Source organism: Colobus angolensis, unplaced genomic scaffold (genome assembly GCF_000951035.1).
Source record: "Colobus angolensis palliatus isolate OR3802 unplaced genomic scaffold, Cang.pa_1.0 Scaffold99, whole genome shotgun sequence".
Classification (NCBI taxonomy): Eukaryota; Metazoa; Chordata; class Mammalia; order Primates; family Cercopithecidae; genus Colobus; species Colobus angolensis.
Window position 1 is genome coordinate 1,125,151 of NW_012123931.1, and position 17,918 is coordinate 1,143,068.

The 17,918-nt window shown below is 36.4% G+C and overlaps 1 protein-coding gene across 1 annotated transcript in view; it reads right to left on the minus strand.

Annotated features, from left to right (window-relative positions):
- The window catches only part of SCAPER (S-phase cyclin A-associated protein in the ER), a 565,180-nt gene that overhangs the window by 420,831 nt on the left and 126,431 nt on the right, over window positions 1-17,918 (minus strand). Inside the window, exons 9-10 of the mRNA XM_011932825.1 lie at window positions 5,562-5,824; window positions 2,417-2,647 (exon numbers count right to left, since the gene is read on the minus strand). Coding sequence (XP_011788215.1) covers window positions 2,417-2,647; window positions 5,562-5,824 — 494 coding nt within the window. The remainder of the gene's footprint in view (window positions 1-2,416; window positions 2,648-5,561; window positions 5,825-17,918) is intronic.

Here is a 17,918-nt window from a genome sequence, read left to right on the forward strand (position 1 = left end):
GAAAGAAAGAAAGAAAGAAAGAAAGAAAGAAAGAAAGAAAGAAAGAAAAGAAAGAAAGAGAAAGAAAGGGAGAGAGAGAAAGGAAAGGAAAGGAAAGGAAAGGAAAGGAAAGGAAAGGAAAGGAAAGGAAAGGAAAAGAAAGAAAAAGAAAGACAGAGAGAGAAGAAGGGAAGGGAAGGGAAGGGGAAGGGGAAGGGGAAGGGGAAGGGGACCCCATCAAAAAGTGGGCAAAGGATATGAACAGACACTTCTCGAAAGAAGACATTTATGCAGCCAACAGACACATGAAAAAATGCTCATCATCACTGGCCACCAGAGAAATGCAAATTAAAACCACAATGAGATACCATCTATCACACCAGTTAGAATGGCAATCATTAAAAACTCAGGAAACAAAAGATGCTGGAGACGATGTGGAGAAATAGGAATCCTTTCACACTGTTGGTGGGAGTGTAAATTAGTTCAACCATTGCAGACAGTGTGGTGATTCCTTAAAGATCTAGAACTAGAAATACCATTTGACCCAGCAATCCCATTACTGGGCATATACCCGAAGGATTATAAATCATGCTACTATAAAGACATATGCACACATATGTTTATTGTGACACTATTCACAATAGCAAAGACTTGGAACCAACCTAAATGTCCATCTATGATAGACTGGATTAACAGAATGTGGCACATATATACCATTGAATACTATGGAGCCATAAAAAAAGATGAGTTCATGTCCTTTGTAGGGACACGGATGAAGCTGGAAACCATCATTCTAAGCAAACTATCACAAGGACAGAAAACCAAACACCACATGTTCTCACTCATAGGTGGGAGTTGAACAATGAGAACACATGGACACAGAGCGAGGAATATCACATGCTGGGGCTAGTCAGGGGGTGGGGGGCTAGGGGAGGGCTAGCATTAGGAAAAATACCTAATGTAAATGACGAGTTGATGGGTGCAGCAAACCAACATGGCACATGTATACCTATGTAACAAACCTGTACGTTGTGCACATGTACCCTACAACTTACAGTATAATTTTAAAAAAAGAAAGAAAGAAAATAAAAAACAGTTGTCTCAACACTACAGGAATTCTCTGTAACTCTCCACTGGAAACTAAACATTAAGGTGCTTATCACCTTATCACCTTTGGTTTGTCAAAACAAAACAAAAAGCATTCTTAAGACCTCTAAGAATACACTAATATTCACATTAAAGCAGAACTTATTTTCTTTTAAGTATGCAAGTTTGACCCTCAAAATAACCAAAAGGTTTTATGACTCTGCAAGTTTATATATGTGATGAAAATAAAAACAATGAGGTAAGAATTTTTAATTCTTTCATGTTTATTTAAGTATGGGATAGATTTCCTCTTTTAAAATTTGATTCTCACAGAATCAAACTGCAAAATATACAATTTGATATACAACTACTAAAACAAATAACCAAATTCCACCCCATACAATAAACTCACTACTTATTTGACCATAATTATGTTCAACATTTAGAAATGTTCATTACTAAAAGACACAAGATGAAAATCAACTGTTCTACCTTATTAAAAGAATCTAAACATTTGTTTTTTATATTACTATAACCTTTATTTTCCTTTTTACCCTTAAACAACCCATATCAAGTTTCATCTCTATTGCTATTATCCCTATGAAATGTATAATTTTACCTAATACCATGTGTTGTTAAGATCTTTCAGTATAAGGCATCAAATTTTAGAAGAAATTATAGTGCATAGCAGCCTTTAAAAAATAAAAATTAAGTAATTTTTCACAGCTTTTTATATGTGCCTATTTCTTTGCAAAGTTAGTTTTGAAACAAAGTTAGCATGATTTATTCTGGATTATCCCCAGGTCAAGTATCTTAATACTAAAATGAGCAAAAGGAAGAGATGGGTAGAAATATGTTGTCATCCAAAACCATAAATCTATAAATAATCACAAATCAATGCATTTTTAGAGATTCTGGAATAGGAATGGTAAATAAATCTCATCTCAAAGACGAACTCCAAGCAAATGATAGTGGCTGTCTAAAGTACTCTGTTAAGAAAGTTTTTAAAACTAAGTCTAGCAGACACCATTTCCCATCTATTGGAATGCTAGATGTAGCATGAAAGACTTTATTGTTACTAGTTTAGATTCTTAATTCTGGGCTAAAGAGCATTTGATCAAATCACACACAACCCAAATGATTTTGAACAAGTCACTTAACTCTCAACAGTCTCACTTTCTTCCTCTAAAAAACAAGAATCTTAACTATATCAAAAATTTACCATAAGAATAAAATGTTAAAATGAAATAACATATATAAAAAAGCTTTAAAAAGTATAAATCATACGAGTTATTATTATTGGGGTTTATGCCTCTTAAATATACTCAGAATTCTGATAAGTTGTTCTTACCAAGTTAGCAGCACTCACATTTGAAATATCTGAAGGGTCCATTTCATTTTCTATCCTTGCTTTCTCTGCTGGAAATTTTTCTTCATTTACTTGTAAAGGAGGTGTACCAGCTTGTAGCATAACTGAAACACACTCTGTATCAATGTGGACAGCAGATATTTCAGAAGTTCGAACATAATTGTCTTGAATACTGCCAGAATTCTTCACATCATCCAATGTACTCACTGTGAACTAACAAAACGTAGAGAATGAATCAGAGATAATTTAAAACTACCAACTATTCCACTCTAGAAGAAGAGATGATTTTGCTTAACCTATTAACTATGAAGAGGTACTTGATTGGATGACAGAAAATTTACTCATCTTTTTTGTATGTTTCAAGTGTAACAAAAGGACAGGGACCATTAAACACAAATTTTACTTGCATGCCTACTATGTACTGGGCACTGTCGAAAGTTTTCAAAGAAATTAAGCAATTTATATTGTAATTTTCTTGTAGTAGGCCAATTTGTGATGAGTATTTTATATCCTTTGCAAAAGAAATCTAGTCACAAGTATGAGGCATTCACTGTATTATACTCATACAACCAAAAGTATTACATGGTCTTTTGCAAAGACTGTCCAATATCGAATGAGGACATTCAGCACTTTTGAAAAAATCCTGAAACCAATTTTTACAAAAATATATTTGGAGGGCATTTTACAAAAAAATATTTATATTATTCTCTTCAGATAATACTAACATGATCTCAAAGTATCTCTGTTAAAAATTCATATGGTACATGAGCCCACTTCTCAGATCTGAAAGAGAAAAGCGTGATCTAAGTGTGAAGATTGAAAGCATGTAGTGTCTCATTATGACATTCATACACCTTAGATTTAGATATCTTCCCTATTCCCCTTTAGGAATATTTAATAACAAACCAACAGAAATGTAAATACAATATAAAAAAACAAATACTGGTGTAGGCTAAATACACATCCATTTTTTAAAAACCTTTCAATTTAGTAGAGTCAAGCCTTTATTTTTACTTTGGACAGGGAAGAGAAAGAACAGTACTGTGTTTTCCAATGATACTCCAAGTCAAAGAACTAAAATCTAAAATTATGAATTTAAAACTCACATCACCTCTTAAATAAACATTAGATAAACACTGCAGTGGCCATAAACCTCCCCCCAGTTTGATAAATTATTTATACAAATATCAAACTTGGCTAAGTCTCATAAACTACTTTAAAAATTCTACTATTAGTCCGAACTTGAAGTGTCCCAAAGTGTTGATTTTAGCATAAGCATTATTTAAATTACATAACACTGTTTATATTGCTATCAACATTATTTAAACGTTAGTCGCCATGGTTTATAATCTTCTTGGCAATATTTATATTAGCATTAGTTATGTGTACACTACTCAATCCCACCTATTAAAAAACTCAGTATCATTTATATAACAAAATCAAAGCTAAACTATGAAGACATTAATATGCTAATTCCATCTTTAGAATGACAGTGGAGAAAACAAATATCATCAACTTGGCTGCCATCAGCAGTGAACTTTTATACTGAAAAATTTTAGCAACAGTTTTACTTGTTGAAAAGTTCTATGTACAGATTATTCCTGAAATCTCAATAGCGTATAGGTTTATTCACTACACACAACTGCGTAATTTTTAGACTAAGTTATATTTTTTAGCTAAACACAGCAAAAATGCTAGCTGTTTGTTAAGTATTATAAAAAGTAGTTTATTCACTAAGTATCTCTAAAGTAGCTTACAACACTAAAGAGTTTCTTAAAGTTACATCAAACAAATGTATACCAATTAATTCCTATGCATTTAGGACTCCTCCATACTGTAAGAAATTAAAAAGCACATAAAATACTGCCCAAAAAGGAATTTGCAATCTCACACAGGCATAAAACCAATACACATTAAAGAGTTTATAGATCAGAAACAATGTTAAGAGTCATTCTCATCAGTAAAGGAAGATAAAGAATTTGAGGAACATTTCCAATTGAAAAAAATCCTACAGGTAAAAAGAGACAGAATTTCAAAAAGCAGATATTATTCTGGACCAAAAATATTACAACCATTTTACAACTGATCTATTTAGTTCCTATAGTATGATATTTTTAAAAAGCTCCTGTATTTCATTAGTCATTTTACATAAAATTACACCAAGGGAACATGAACCTTCATATAAACAAATACCAAAAAGTATAAACTAGTACATCAAATAGGTAAAATAAACATCAACTCAACTCACAGAAGAAATACTGGGAATATTAACTTTAAGGAATTATATTAAATATTATCAGTAAATTACACTCAATTTTCAGTAAGTAGAATAAGTTCAAATTTTAACATGGCAAATGAGGCACAAAGACATCACCTTAACCAAGTACTCAAAGTTAATAACAAACCTAGCCAAATTGATATCATACGCCTCTAGATGTGACACTAAGGACAATCACTTTATTCCTATCAAAAATGCGTAAGCTAAACTGAACAAAGTTCAATTTGAATATTGTTCAAATAGTGAACAAAGGACAATGTACAAAAAAAAACCTACAATGTATTCTTCAAAACGATTAATGTCATGAAAGACAGACAGGCTGAGAAACTATATCCAATGAAAAATATTAAAGAAACATATCAAATGAACTGAGTAATTCCACATTGGATCCTGGAGGAAATTCTATTTTTAAAAAATTATTGGGAAAACTAAAAAGCTTTAAATATAGACTATAAATTAAATAATACATATATATCAAATTCTCTGAATTTTATAATTGTAATGTGGTTATATAAATAAATTTCTTTGTTCTTTCGAGATCCATGCTTTAGGATTTAAAGGTGAATGCTTATGATGTTTGCACATTACTCTCAAATGTTAAAGCATTTAACATGTGTGTATAATATGTAACAAGAGAAAACAAAAAATGTGGTAAATATTAATTTGTGAATATACGTGAATGGTATGGGAGGATTTCATTGTTCTATTCTTGCCACTTTTCTATAGGTCTACAGATCTGAAAATTTTCACAGTAAGTTAAAAAATAAAGTACAAAACTAAGACATTCCAGTACACATGTACACATACCCCTTTGAAAAAGACAGTAAAAGGATTTTCAGAATGTACTACCTGGGTTTTTTCGGCAAGAGGATGGTCACAAGAGTATAATGAGTCTTTGGGATGAGATTCTATAGTATTAGAAGATCCATCTCCAATAAATTCACCTTTCTGCATGCTTTCAACAGGTAAAAGACATACATTTTCTTTATCACTGTCATCCTTTGATCTTGCAGCTTCTGTTGCCAGTGAAACTTTTGGCAACACTGCTGTTGATCGAGAACGAATAGGCCTTCCTCTCTGAACAGTCTCCCATCCTTCAGCATCTTTCCGTTCTATGCAATTAAAGTAAAAAACAAATCAAGATTTATTTAGATGATAAAAATATTTGGAAACTCATAGAATAAAAACATTTCCAATTTAATTCCCAACAAATAATATACAAACATGACAGTATTGTACAAAATGTATATTTGTATATACATATTTAAATAAATGTGTGTATAATTATTCCTACTTCACAAACGACAAAACTGAAATTCAGATTAAGGCTGACCTAAGGCCAGATAGTCAGTGAGTAATAATAAATATTTAAATAGTGAATACTATGTGTGAGCACTGTTTTAAGTGCTTTATATATAGTACCTCTTTTAATCTTCACAATAATCATATAAGATCAGTATTATCACAACCATTTAAGCAAGGAGGAAACTGAGACAAAGAGAAATTAAGTAATTTATCCCAGATCATGCACAGTGTAAAGGTAATGCCAAAATGCTAGTCTAGGTACATTGGTTCTGGTGTCCATCCTAATGGCTATATAAAAACTGTCTCTTCATCTTTCAGAATCCAAACATCTACCTCCAAAGTCCAAGTTCTTCCCTCTATCCCAGCACCAACAGCATACCTTGACTTAAATAAACTGTTTTTAGGATCATAAAATTATAGGATATTAATTGATAGCACCCCAGAGGATCTAGTCCAATATTTCACCACATATACATGGAAACTAAGGTCCTACGTTCAAAGCCACACACCAAAATAGCCTAAAATAAATCACAAAAAAAATAGCCTAAAATAAATAACAATCTTTATCTAAAATATGACAATGTTGAGGTATAGTGGTGCTTACAGCCCCAATTTTAAATTTTTATTGGCTGATTACAGTCTTTCAAAACTAATATAAAGAATTCTAGATGTGGCCAAAATGAAGTAACCATTCCTTCATTTTGGGCCCTCCATCTTACAATTGAAAACCCTAGTTAAAACACATTAAGCATAGGAAGACTCTAAGAGATAGCCTAGAGTAGACTGCCTTAGGATTTGGGGGACTTGAAAAGCAGCAAAGTGGTGAGTTCCCTGGGTTTCCTTACTGTCTCCTATATATTCCAGACAGGATGCTGCAACAGTCTCCAAAAACATCAACAGGCATAGACAAAATAGGCATCAAGAAATGCCTCTTTTGCCAAGACAAAGCACAGAAAAAAGGGTGGCCTAACAAAACAGAAAATCTCTTTAGCAATACCCACTCCACTACAGCCAAATACCAGTGGAACCCCTGTCCCCCACAGTTTCAGTAGGGGTAAACTAGGAGCTTAACTTCCATCTCCCACCTAACACAAATAGATGGTACTCCAATTTCCCTATCCAAATAGCATCAGCAGGGCCCAGTGGTGAACAGAGCCTCCTCTCACTAGCTCTCACCCTCACCCTGTATCAGCAGGGCCCTATAGAAAGCTGAGCTTCTGCTATCACCAGCATCAATGAGGCAGAAAAAGTAGTTGGAGGCAGATTTGTTTGACACTGGGATTCCCCCTTTCCTTTTCCTTATGTCAGCAGAACCCAGCAGGAAGCTAGGATCCCACCCCAACCTACAGCAACAAGGTTATATGAGTCAGTCCTGCTTCCACTTCTTCCCTCCTTAGTGTGAGGGTGATCAAGCAGGGAACTGAGCTTACAAAACTAGTAGGAGGAAAGGAAGTGATACAAGTCGGTTTGATACTTTTTCTGCAAAGGTATCACAAGACCAAGAACAATCTCAGAATCTGTGAGACAATATTTGAGTCTCACAGACAATACTGAAAAAGTATTGAAAAAATAATGGCTGAAAAATTCCCAAATTTAGTGAAACAGAGAAAACTACGAATTCAAGAAAGTAAGTGAATCCCAAATATGATAAACCCAAAAAAGTCCATAGTAAGACACATCATAATTAAAGCTCTCAAAACAAAAGACAAAGGAAAATCATAATTAAACCTCTGAAAACTAAACACACACAAAAAAATCTTGAAAGCAGTCAGAAGACGTATTACCCATAGAGGAACATCAATTCAAATCATAGCAGATTCCTCATCTGAAACAATGGAAGCCAAGAGGAAGTGGCACATTTAGCAAGGGACTGAAAGAACTGCCCATTGTGAATTTTATTAATATATGTGGTGAACATATCCTGCAGAATGAAAGGAAAATAAAGGCATTCACAGATAAAGGAAAAACTAAGGGAATAAATCACTAGCAAAACTACCTTTAATAAATGGCTAAAGAAAGTTCCCAAAAGAGAAATGAAATAATGAAAGAAGGTTTGAGGCCAAGCATGGTGGCCCATGCCTGTAATCCTAGCACCTTAGAGGCCAAGGCGGGTGGATCACCTGAGATCAGGAGTTCGCGACCAGCCTGACTAACACGGTGAAACCCCGTCGCTACTAAATACAAGAAAATTAGCCAGGCGTGGTGGTGCATGCCTGTAATTCGAGCTACTTGGGAGGCTGAGACAGGAGAATTGCTTGCACCTGAGATGTGGAGGTTGCAGTAAGCCAAGATCATGCCATAGCACTCCAGCATGGGCAACAAGAGCAAAACTCTGTCTCAAAAAAGTATACAAATAAATAAATAATAAAAGAAGGTTTGAAACTTCAAAAAGGAAAGAACATTGGAATGGTTAAAAATGGAAGTAAATACAGTTGCTCCTTAACTTACAATGTGGTCACATCCTGATAAACTCACAGTAAGCTGGAAATATAAAATTAAAAATGGATTTAATACACTTACCCTACCAAACATAACTAGCCTAGACTACCTTAAATACACTGAGAACACTAACAACCTACAGTTGGGCAAAATCATCTAATACAAAGCTTATTTTATAATAGAGTGTTAATATAACTCACGTAATTTATTGAATACTATACTGATAGTGAAAAACACTTTCAGCTGTTGGGTAAGATTGCATGGCTACTCAAAATATGGTTTCTATTGAATGCATATTGCTATCACACCATCATAAAGTTGAAAAGTCATAAGTTGGGACTCATTTGTATAATTAGCCTTCTCATGAATTTTTGGATCATCTTTCATAGTAATGTAAAATTGTATCATCAATTGAGGTAGTGTTCAACGTACACAGATAAAATATTTGAGATAATTATATTTTAAAAATAGAGACAGTTAAGGAAACCAATTAAAAGATAAGGTTTCTAAATTTCACTCACAGTGGGGTATGCCAGTATCAGTAGACTGATAAATTAGATGTGTATAATGTAATACCTAAAGTAACCACTAAGGAAACTATACAAATCAATATTGTTTAAAACACTATGAATAAATCAAAAGAGAATCAAAAAAATTTTCCAGTAACCCATAGACAGGCAAGAAATGCAAAGCAGTTGAAAGAGAGAAAACAGAAATAATAAAATGAACAGATTTATCAATAACTAACTTAAATGTAAATGTTCTAAATATATAAATTAAATCACAGAGGTTGGGACTCTATAAACTCTTTAATTATTTAAACATATAAGTGTATATATGTGTATATGTGTATATAAGTATATATATATGCACATATATACACATATATACTTATATACATATATACACATATACACACACTTATATACCTATAGTTTATGTTTTTAAGTATTAGTTTAAGTATATTTTTAAGTATATACATATATATGTGTGGTCAAGCAGGGAGCTGAGCTTACAAAACTGGTACGTAAGTATATACTTAGATATGTATATACCTAAAAATATACTTAAACTATATGTTATCTAACTCATCTAAATACAAAAACATAGGTAGGCTATAAGTAAAAGAATAGAAAAGATATACCATGCAAACATTAAGAATCAGTAGAGGGTAATAAATAGAGAATCCTGAACAAAGAAAATTACTAAAGACAAAAAATACATTGGAGGCTGGGCATGGTGGCTCAAGCCTGTAATCCCAGCACTTTGGGAGGCTGAGACGGGCGGATCACAAGATCAGCAGATCGAGACCATCCTGGCTAACACAGTGAAACCCCATCTCTACTAAAAAAATACAAAAAACTAGTTGGGTGTGGTGGCGGGTGCCTGTAGTCCCAGCTACCCGGGAGGCTGAGGCAGGAGAATGCCACCGCACTCCAGCCTGGGTGACAGAGTGAGACTCCGTCTCAAAAAAAAAAAAAATACATTGGATAATGATAAGAAGTATCATTCCATAATAAACACAAAACATTCCTAAATGTATAAATACCAAACAAATGAAACTCAAGATACATTGTGGAAAAACAGCAACTGACAGAACTATTGACAGAAAATCAGCAAATATATTAATGTAAAAGAAATGAATAAGATCAACCAACAGAAAATGACATATATAGAAAAATCTACCCAACAACAGTAAAAAAAAATTTCAAATGCTCACAGAACATTAACCATGATAAACCATATCTGTGGCATAAAATAAACTTCTGCAAGTATAAAATAACTGACATCACACAAAGTATGTTCACAATAGGAATGAAACAGGAACATTACTACAGATCTTCCAGCCATTAAAAGTATAAGAAAGGAATACTACAAACAACTTTATGCCAATCATTTCAATGACATGGAATAAATGGAGCAATCCCACAAAAACCACTAGCTACCAAAACACAACAAAGATAAAACATACAATCTGAAAAGCCCTGTAACTGTTAAAGAAACTCAATGTGTAATTTAAAAGAAAGAGGTTTCTCTCAGCCCAGATGGTTTCTCTCACAAATTCTACTAAAAACTTTTTTAAAGATTCACACGAGTTCTATGGAAACTATTCCAGAAAATAGAAGAGAAGGGAAAACATCCCAGGTTATCCAAAGCTAATATTGTTACCCTGCTTAAAAAAATTACACAGTACAAAAAAAAAAACCGACATACCAAAACCTCTCATAAACTTAGATGCAAACATTTTCAACAAAATAACAGTATATAAAATATACCAATATATAAACCGAATTATAAGCTATGAACAAGTGAAATTTATTTCAGATATGCCATCCCAGTTCACCATTCAAAAACTAATCAATGGGGGAGCTTCGACCAAAACGGGTGAATAGGAACAGCTCCGGTCTGGAGCTCCCAGCGTGATCAACGCAGAAGAAAGGATTTCTGCATTTCCAACTGAGGTACCTGCTTCATCTCACTGGGACTAGTTGGACAGTGGGTGCAGCCCATGAAAGGCAGAGGGCTGGGCATCGCCTCACCCAGGAAGCACAAGGGGTCGAGGGATTTCCCTTTCCTAGCCAAGGGAAGCCGTGACAGACTGTACCTGGAAAAACGGGACACCCGGACACTCCCACCCAAATACTGCGCTTTTCCCATGGTCTTAGCAACCAGAAGACCAGGAGATTCTCTCCCGTGCTGGGCTCAGCAGGTCCCACGCCCATGGAGCCTTACTCACTACTAGCACAGCAGTCTTGAGATCAACCTGTGAGGCTGCAGCTGGGCAGGGCGAGGGGCATCCGCCATTGGTGAGGCTTGAGGAGGTAAACAAAGTGGCCAGGAAGCTCGAACCAGGCGGAGCCCACTGCAGCTCAGCAAGGCCTACTACGTCTATAGACTCCACCTCTGTGGGCAGAGCATAGCTGAACAAAAGGCAGCAGAAACTTCTGCAGACTTAGACGTCCCTTTTGACAGCTCTGAAGAGAGTAGTGGTTCTACCAGCATGGCATTTGAGCTCAGAGGATGCACAGACTGCTTCCTCAAGTAGGTCCCTAACACCCAAGTAGCCTAATTGGGAGATACCTCCCTGTAGGGGCCGACAGACACCTCATGCAAGTGGGTGCCCCTCTGGGACAAAACTTCCAGAGAAAGGATCAGGCAGCAATGTTTGCTGTTCTACAATATTTGCTGTTCCACAGCCTCCAATGGTGACACCCAGGCAAACAGGGTCTGGAGTGGACTTCCAGCAAACTCCAACAGACCTGCAGCTGACTGTTACAAGGAAAACTAACAAATGGAAAGGAATAGCATCAACATCAACAAAAAGGACATCCACACCAAAACCTCATCTGTAGGTTACCAACATCAAAGACCAAAGGTAGATAAAATCACAAAGATGGGGAGAAACTAGAGGAGAAAAGCTGAAAATTCTAAAACCCAGGGTGCCTCTTCTCCTCCAAAGGATGGCAGCTCCTGTCAGCAACAGAACAAAGCTGGTTGGAGGATGACTTTGACGAGCTGACAGAAGTAGGATTCAGAAGGTCAGTAATAACAAACTTCTCCAAACTAAAGGAGCATGTTCTAACTCAACGCAAGGAAGCTAAAAACATTAAAAAAAGGTTAGATGAGGCCGGGTGCAGTGGCTCAAGCCTGTAATCCCAGCACTTTGGGAGGCCAAGACGGGCGGATCATGAGGTCCGGAGATTGAGACTACCCTGGCTAACACGGTGAAACCCCATCTCTACTAAAAAATACAAAAAAAAAAAAAAACTAGCCAGGCGAGGTGGCAGGTGTCTGTAGTCCCAGCTACTGGGGAGGCTGAGGCAGGAGAATGGCATAAACCTGGGAGGCGGAGCTTGCAGTGAGCTGAGATCTGGCCACTGCACTCCAGCCTGAGCGACAGAGCGAGACTCCATCTCAAAAAAAAAAAAGAAAAAAAAAAAGGTTAGACGAATGGCTAACAAGAATGAACAGTGGAGAGAAGACCTTAAATGACCTGATGGAACTAAAAACCATGGCAAGAGAATTTCATGATGCATGCACAAGCTTCAATAGCTGATTTGATCAAGTGGAAGAAAGGACATCAGTGATTGAAGATAAAATTAACGAAATGAAGTGAGAAGACAACATTAGAGAAAAAAGACTAAAAAGTAACAAATAAAGCATCCAAGGAATATGGAACTATGTGAAAAGACCAAATCTACGTTTGATTGGTGCACCTGAAATGGATGGGGAGAATGGAAACAAGTTGGAAAACACTCTGCAGGATATTATCCAGGAGAACTTCCCCAACCTAGCAAGGCAGGCCAACATTCAAATTCAGGAAATACAGAGAACACAACAAAGGTATTCCTCAAGAAGAGAAACCCCAAGAAACATAATTATTAGATTCACCAAGGTTGAAATGAAGGAAAAAGTGTTAAGGCCAGCCAGAGACAAAGGTCGGGTTACCCGTAAAGGGAAGTCCATCAGACTAAGAGTGGATCTCTCAACAGAAACCCTATAAGCCAGAAGATAGTGGGGGCCAATATTCAACATTCTTAAAGAAAAGAATTTTCAACCCAGAATTTCTTTCTTTTTTTTTTTTTTTTAATTATACTTTAAGTTCTAGGGTGCAGGTGCACAGCGTGCAGGTGTGTTACATATGTATACATGTGCCATGTTGGTTTGCTGCAGCCATTTACATTAGGTATATCTTCTAATGCTATCCCTCCCCCCTCTCCACAATAGGACCCGGTGTGTGATGTTCCCCTTCCTGTATCCAAGTGATCTCATTGTTCAATTCCCACCTATGAGTGAGAATATGCGGTGTTTGGTCTTCTGTTCTTGCGATAATTTGCTGAGAATGATGGTTTCCAGTTGCATCCATGTCCCTACAAAGGACACGAACTCACCCTTTTTTATGGCTGCATAGTATTCCACGGTATATATGTGCCACATTTTCTTAATCCAGTCTGTCATTGATGGACATTTGGTCAACCCAGAATTTCATATCCAGTCAAATTAAGCTTCATCGGTGAAGGAGAAATAAAATCCTTTACACACAAGCAAATGCTGAGAGATTTTGTTACCACCAAGCCTGCCTTACAAGCACTCCTGAAGGAAGCACTAAACATGGAAAAGAACAACCGGTACCAGCCACTGCAAAAATACGCCAAGTGGTAAAGACCATCGATGCCAGGAAGGAACTGCATCTACTCACAGGCGAAACAACCAGTTAACATCATAATGACAGGATCAAACTGACATATAACAATATTAACCTTAAATGTAAATGGGCAAAATGCCCCAATTAAAAGGCACAGACTGGCAAATTGGATAAAGAGTCAAGACCCACCAGTGTGCTATATTCAGGGGAACCATTTCATGTGCAGAGACACACATAGGCTCAAAATAAAGGGATGGAGGAAGATATACCAAGCAAATGGAAAGCAAAAAAAAAACCAGGGGTTGCAATCGCAGTCTCTGATAAAACAGACTTTAAACTAACAAAGATCAAAATAGACAAGGCCATTACATAATAGTAAAGGGATCGACTCAACAAAAAGAACTAACTATCCTAAATATATATGCACCCAATACAGGACCACCCAGATTCATAAAGCAAGTCCTTAGAGACTTACAAAAAGACTTAGACTCCCACACAATAATAATGGAAGACTTTAACACCCCACTGTCCATATTAGACAGATCAACAAGACAGAAGGTTAGCAAAGATACCCAGGACTTGAACTCTGCACTGCACCAAGCAGACCTAATAGACATCTACAGAACTCACCACCCCAATTCAACAGGATATACACTGTTCTCAGCACCACATTGCACTTATTCTAAAATTGACCACATAATTGGAAGAAAAGCACTCCTCAGAAAACGTAAAAAAACAGAAATCATAACAAACTCTCTCTCAGACCACAGTACAATCAAATTAGAACTCAGGACTAAGAAACTCACTCAAAAACGCACAACTACATGGAAACTGAACAACCTGCTCCTGAATGACTACTGGGTACATAAGAAAATGAAGGCAGAAATAAAGATGTTCTTTGAAACCAAGCAGAACAAAGACACAATGTACTAGAATCTCTGGGACACATTTCAAGTAGTGTGTAAAGGGAAAGTTATAGCACTAAATGCCCACAAGAGAAAGCAAGAAAGATCTAATATTGACACCTTAACATCACAATTAAAAGAATTAGAGAAGCAAGAGCAAACACATTCAAAAGCTAGCAGAAGGTAAGAAATACCTAAGATCAGAGCAGAGCTGAAGGAGATAGAGACACAAAAAACCCTTCAAAAAAATCAATGAATCCAGGAGATGGCTTTTTGAAAAGAAAACTGATAGACCGCTAGCAAGACTAATAAAGAAGAAAAGAGAGAAGAACCAAATAGACACAATAAAAAATGATAAAGGGGATAGATATCACCACCAATCCCACAGAAATACAAACTACCACCAGAGAATACTAAAACACCTCTATGCAAATAAACTAGTAAACCTAGAAGAAATGGATAAATTTATGGACACATACACTCTCCCAAGACTAAACCAGGAAGAAGCTGAATCCCTGAATAGACCAATAGCAGGCTCTGAAATTGATGCAATAATTAATAGCCTACCAACCAAAAAAAAACCCAGGACCAGAAGGATTCACAGCCGACTTCTACTAGAGGTACAAAGAGGAGATGGTATCATTCCTTTTGAAACTATTCCAATCAATAGAAAAAAAGGGAATCCTCCCTAATTCATTTTATGAGACCAGCATCATCCTGATACCAAAGCCTGGCAGAGACACAACAAAAAAAAAAAAAGAGAGAGAGAATTTTAGACCAGTATCCCTGATTAACATTGATGCAAAAATCTTCAATAAATAAGATTCAATAATAAAATAATAAAATAATAAAATACTGGCAAACCGAATCCAGAAGCACATCAAAAAGCTTATCCATCCAAAATCAAGTCAGCTTCATCCCTGGGATGCAAGGCTGGTTCAACATGTGCAAATCAATAAACATAATCCAGCATATAAACAGAACCAAAGACAAAAACCACATGATTATCTCAATATATGCAGAAAAGGCATTTGACAAAATTCAACAGCACTTCAGGTTAAAAATTCTCAATAAACTAGGTATTGATGGGATGTTTCTCAAAATAATAAGAACTATTTATGACAAACCCACAACCAATATCCCACTGAATGGGCAAAAACTGGAAGCATTCCCTTTGAAAATCGGCACAAGACAGTGATGCCCTCTCTTACCACTCCTCTTCAACATAGTGTTGGAAGTTCTGGCCAGGGCAATCAAGCAGGAGAAAGAAATAAAGGGTATTCAATTAGGAAAAGACAAAGTCAAATTGTCCCTGTTTGCAGATGACATGATTGTACATTTAAAAAAAACCAATGTCTCCACCCAAAATCTCCTTAAGCTGATAAGCAACTTCAGCAAAGTCTCAGGATATAAAATCAATGTGCAAAAATCACAAGCATTCCTATACTCCAATAACAGACAAACAGAGAGCCAAATCATGAGTGAACTCCCATTCACAATTGCTTCAAAGAGAATAAAATACCTAGGAATCCAACTTACAAGGGATGCAAAGGACCTCTTTGAAGGAGAACTACAAACCGCTGCTCAACAAAATAAAAGAGGACACAACAAATGGAAGAACATTCCATGCTCATGGATAGGAAGAATCAATATCATGAAAATGGATATACTGCCCAAAGTAATTTACAGATTCAATGCCATCCCCATCAAGCTACCATTGACTTTCTTCACAGAATTGGAAAAAAATACTTTAAAGGTCATATGGAACCAAAAAAGAGCTCGCCCTGTCAAGACAATCCTACACAAAAAGAACAAAGCTGGAGGCAACACACTACCCAACTTCAAACTATACTACAAGGCTGCAGTAACCAAAACAGCATGGTACTGGTACCAAAACAGAGATATAGACCAGTGGAACAGAACAGAGCCCTAAGAAATACCACACATCTATAACCATCTGATCTTTGACAAACCTGACAAAAAACAAGAAATAGTGAAAGGATTCTCTATTTCATAAATGGTGCTGGGAAAACTGGCTCACCATATGTAGAAAGCTGAAACTGAATCCCTTCCTTACACCTCATATAAAAATTACTTCAAGAATGATTAAAGACTTAAATGTTACATCTAAAACCATAAAAACCCTAGAAGAAAACCTAGGCAATACCATTCAGGACATGGGCATGGGCAAAGACTTCATGACTAAAACACCAAAAGCAATGGCAACAAAAGCCAAAATTGACAAATGGGGTCTAACTAAACTAAAGAGCTTCTGCACAGCAGAACAAACTACCATAAAACTCAACAGACAATCTACAGAATGGGAGAAAATTTTTGCAACCTACCCATCTGACAAAGGGCTAATATTCAGAATCTACAAAGAACTTAAACAAATTTACAAGAAAAAAACAAGCCACCCCATCAAAAAGTAGGCAAAGGATATGAACACACACACTTCTCAAAAGAAAAAATTTATGCAGCCAAGAGACACAGGAAAAAATGCTCATCATCACTGGTCATCAGAGAAATGCAAATTAAAACCACATGAGATACCATCCCATACCAGTTAGAATGGCGATCATTAAAAAGTCAGGAAACAACAGATGCTGGCAAGGACATGGAGAGATAGGAATGCTTTTACATTGTTGGTGGGAGTGTAAATTAGTTCAATCATTGTGGAAGACAGTGTAGCAATTCCTCAAGGATCTAGAACTAGAAATACCATTTGACCCAGAGATCCCATTACTGGGTATATACCCAAAGCATTATAAATCATGCTACTATAAAGACATATGCAAACGTATGTTTATTCCAGCACTATTCACAATAGCAAAGACTTGGAACCAACCTAAATGTCCATTAATGATAGACTGGATTAACAAAATGTGGCACATATACACCATGGAATACTACGCAGCCATAAAAAAGGATGAGTTCATGTCCTTCATATCCTTTGTAGGGACATGGATGAAGCTGGAAACCATCATTCTTGGACACAAGGACAGGAAACCAAACACCGCATGTTCTCACTCATAGGTGGGAACTGAACGATGAGAACACCTGGATGCAGGGCGGGGAACATTACACACTAGGGCCTGTCGTGGGTGGGGGCTGGGGGTAAAAATACCCAATGCAAACGACAAGTTGATGGGTGCAGCACACCAACATGGCACATGTACACCTGTGTAACAAACCTGTACATTGTGCATATGTACCCTAGAACTTAAAGTATAATAATATTTAAAAAAAAAAAATCAATGGGCTGGGCGCAGTGGTTCATGACTGTGATCCCAGCACTTTGAGAGACTGAGGTGGGCGGATCACTTGAGCCTGAGAGTTTGAGAACAGCCTGGGCAACATAATGGGTGCAGCACACCAACATGGCACATGTATACATATGTAACAAATCTG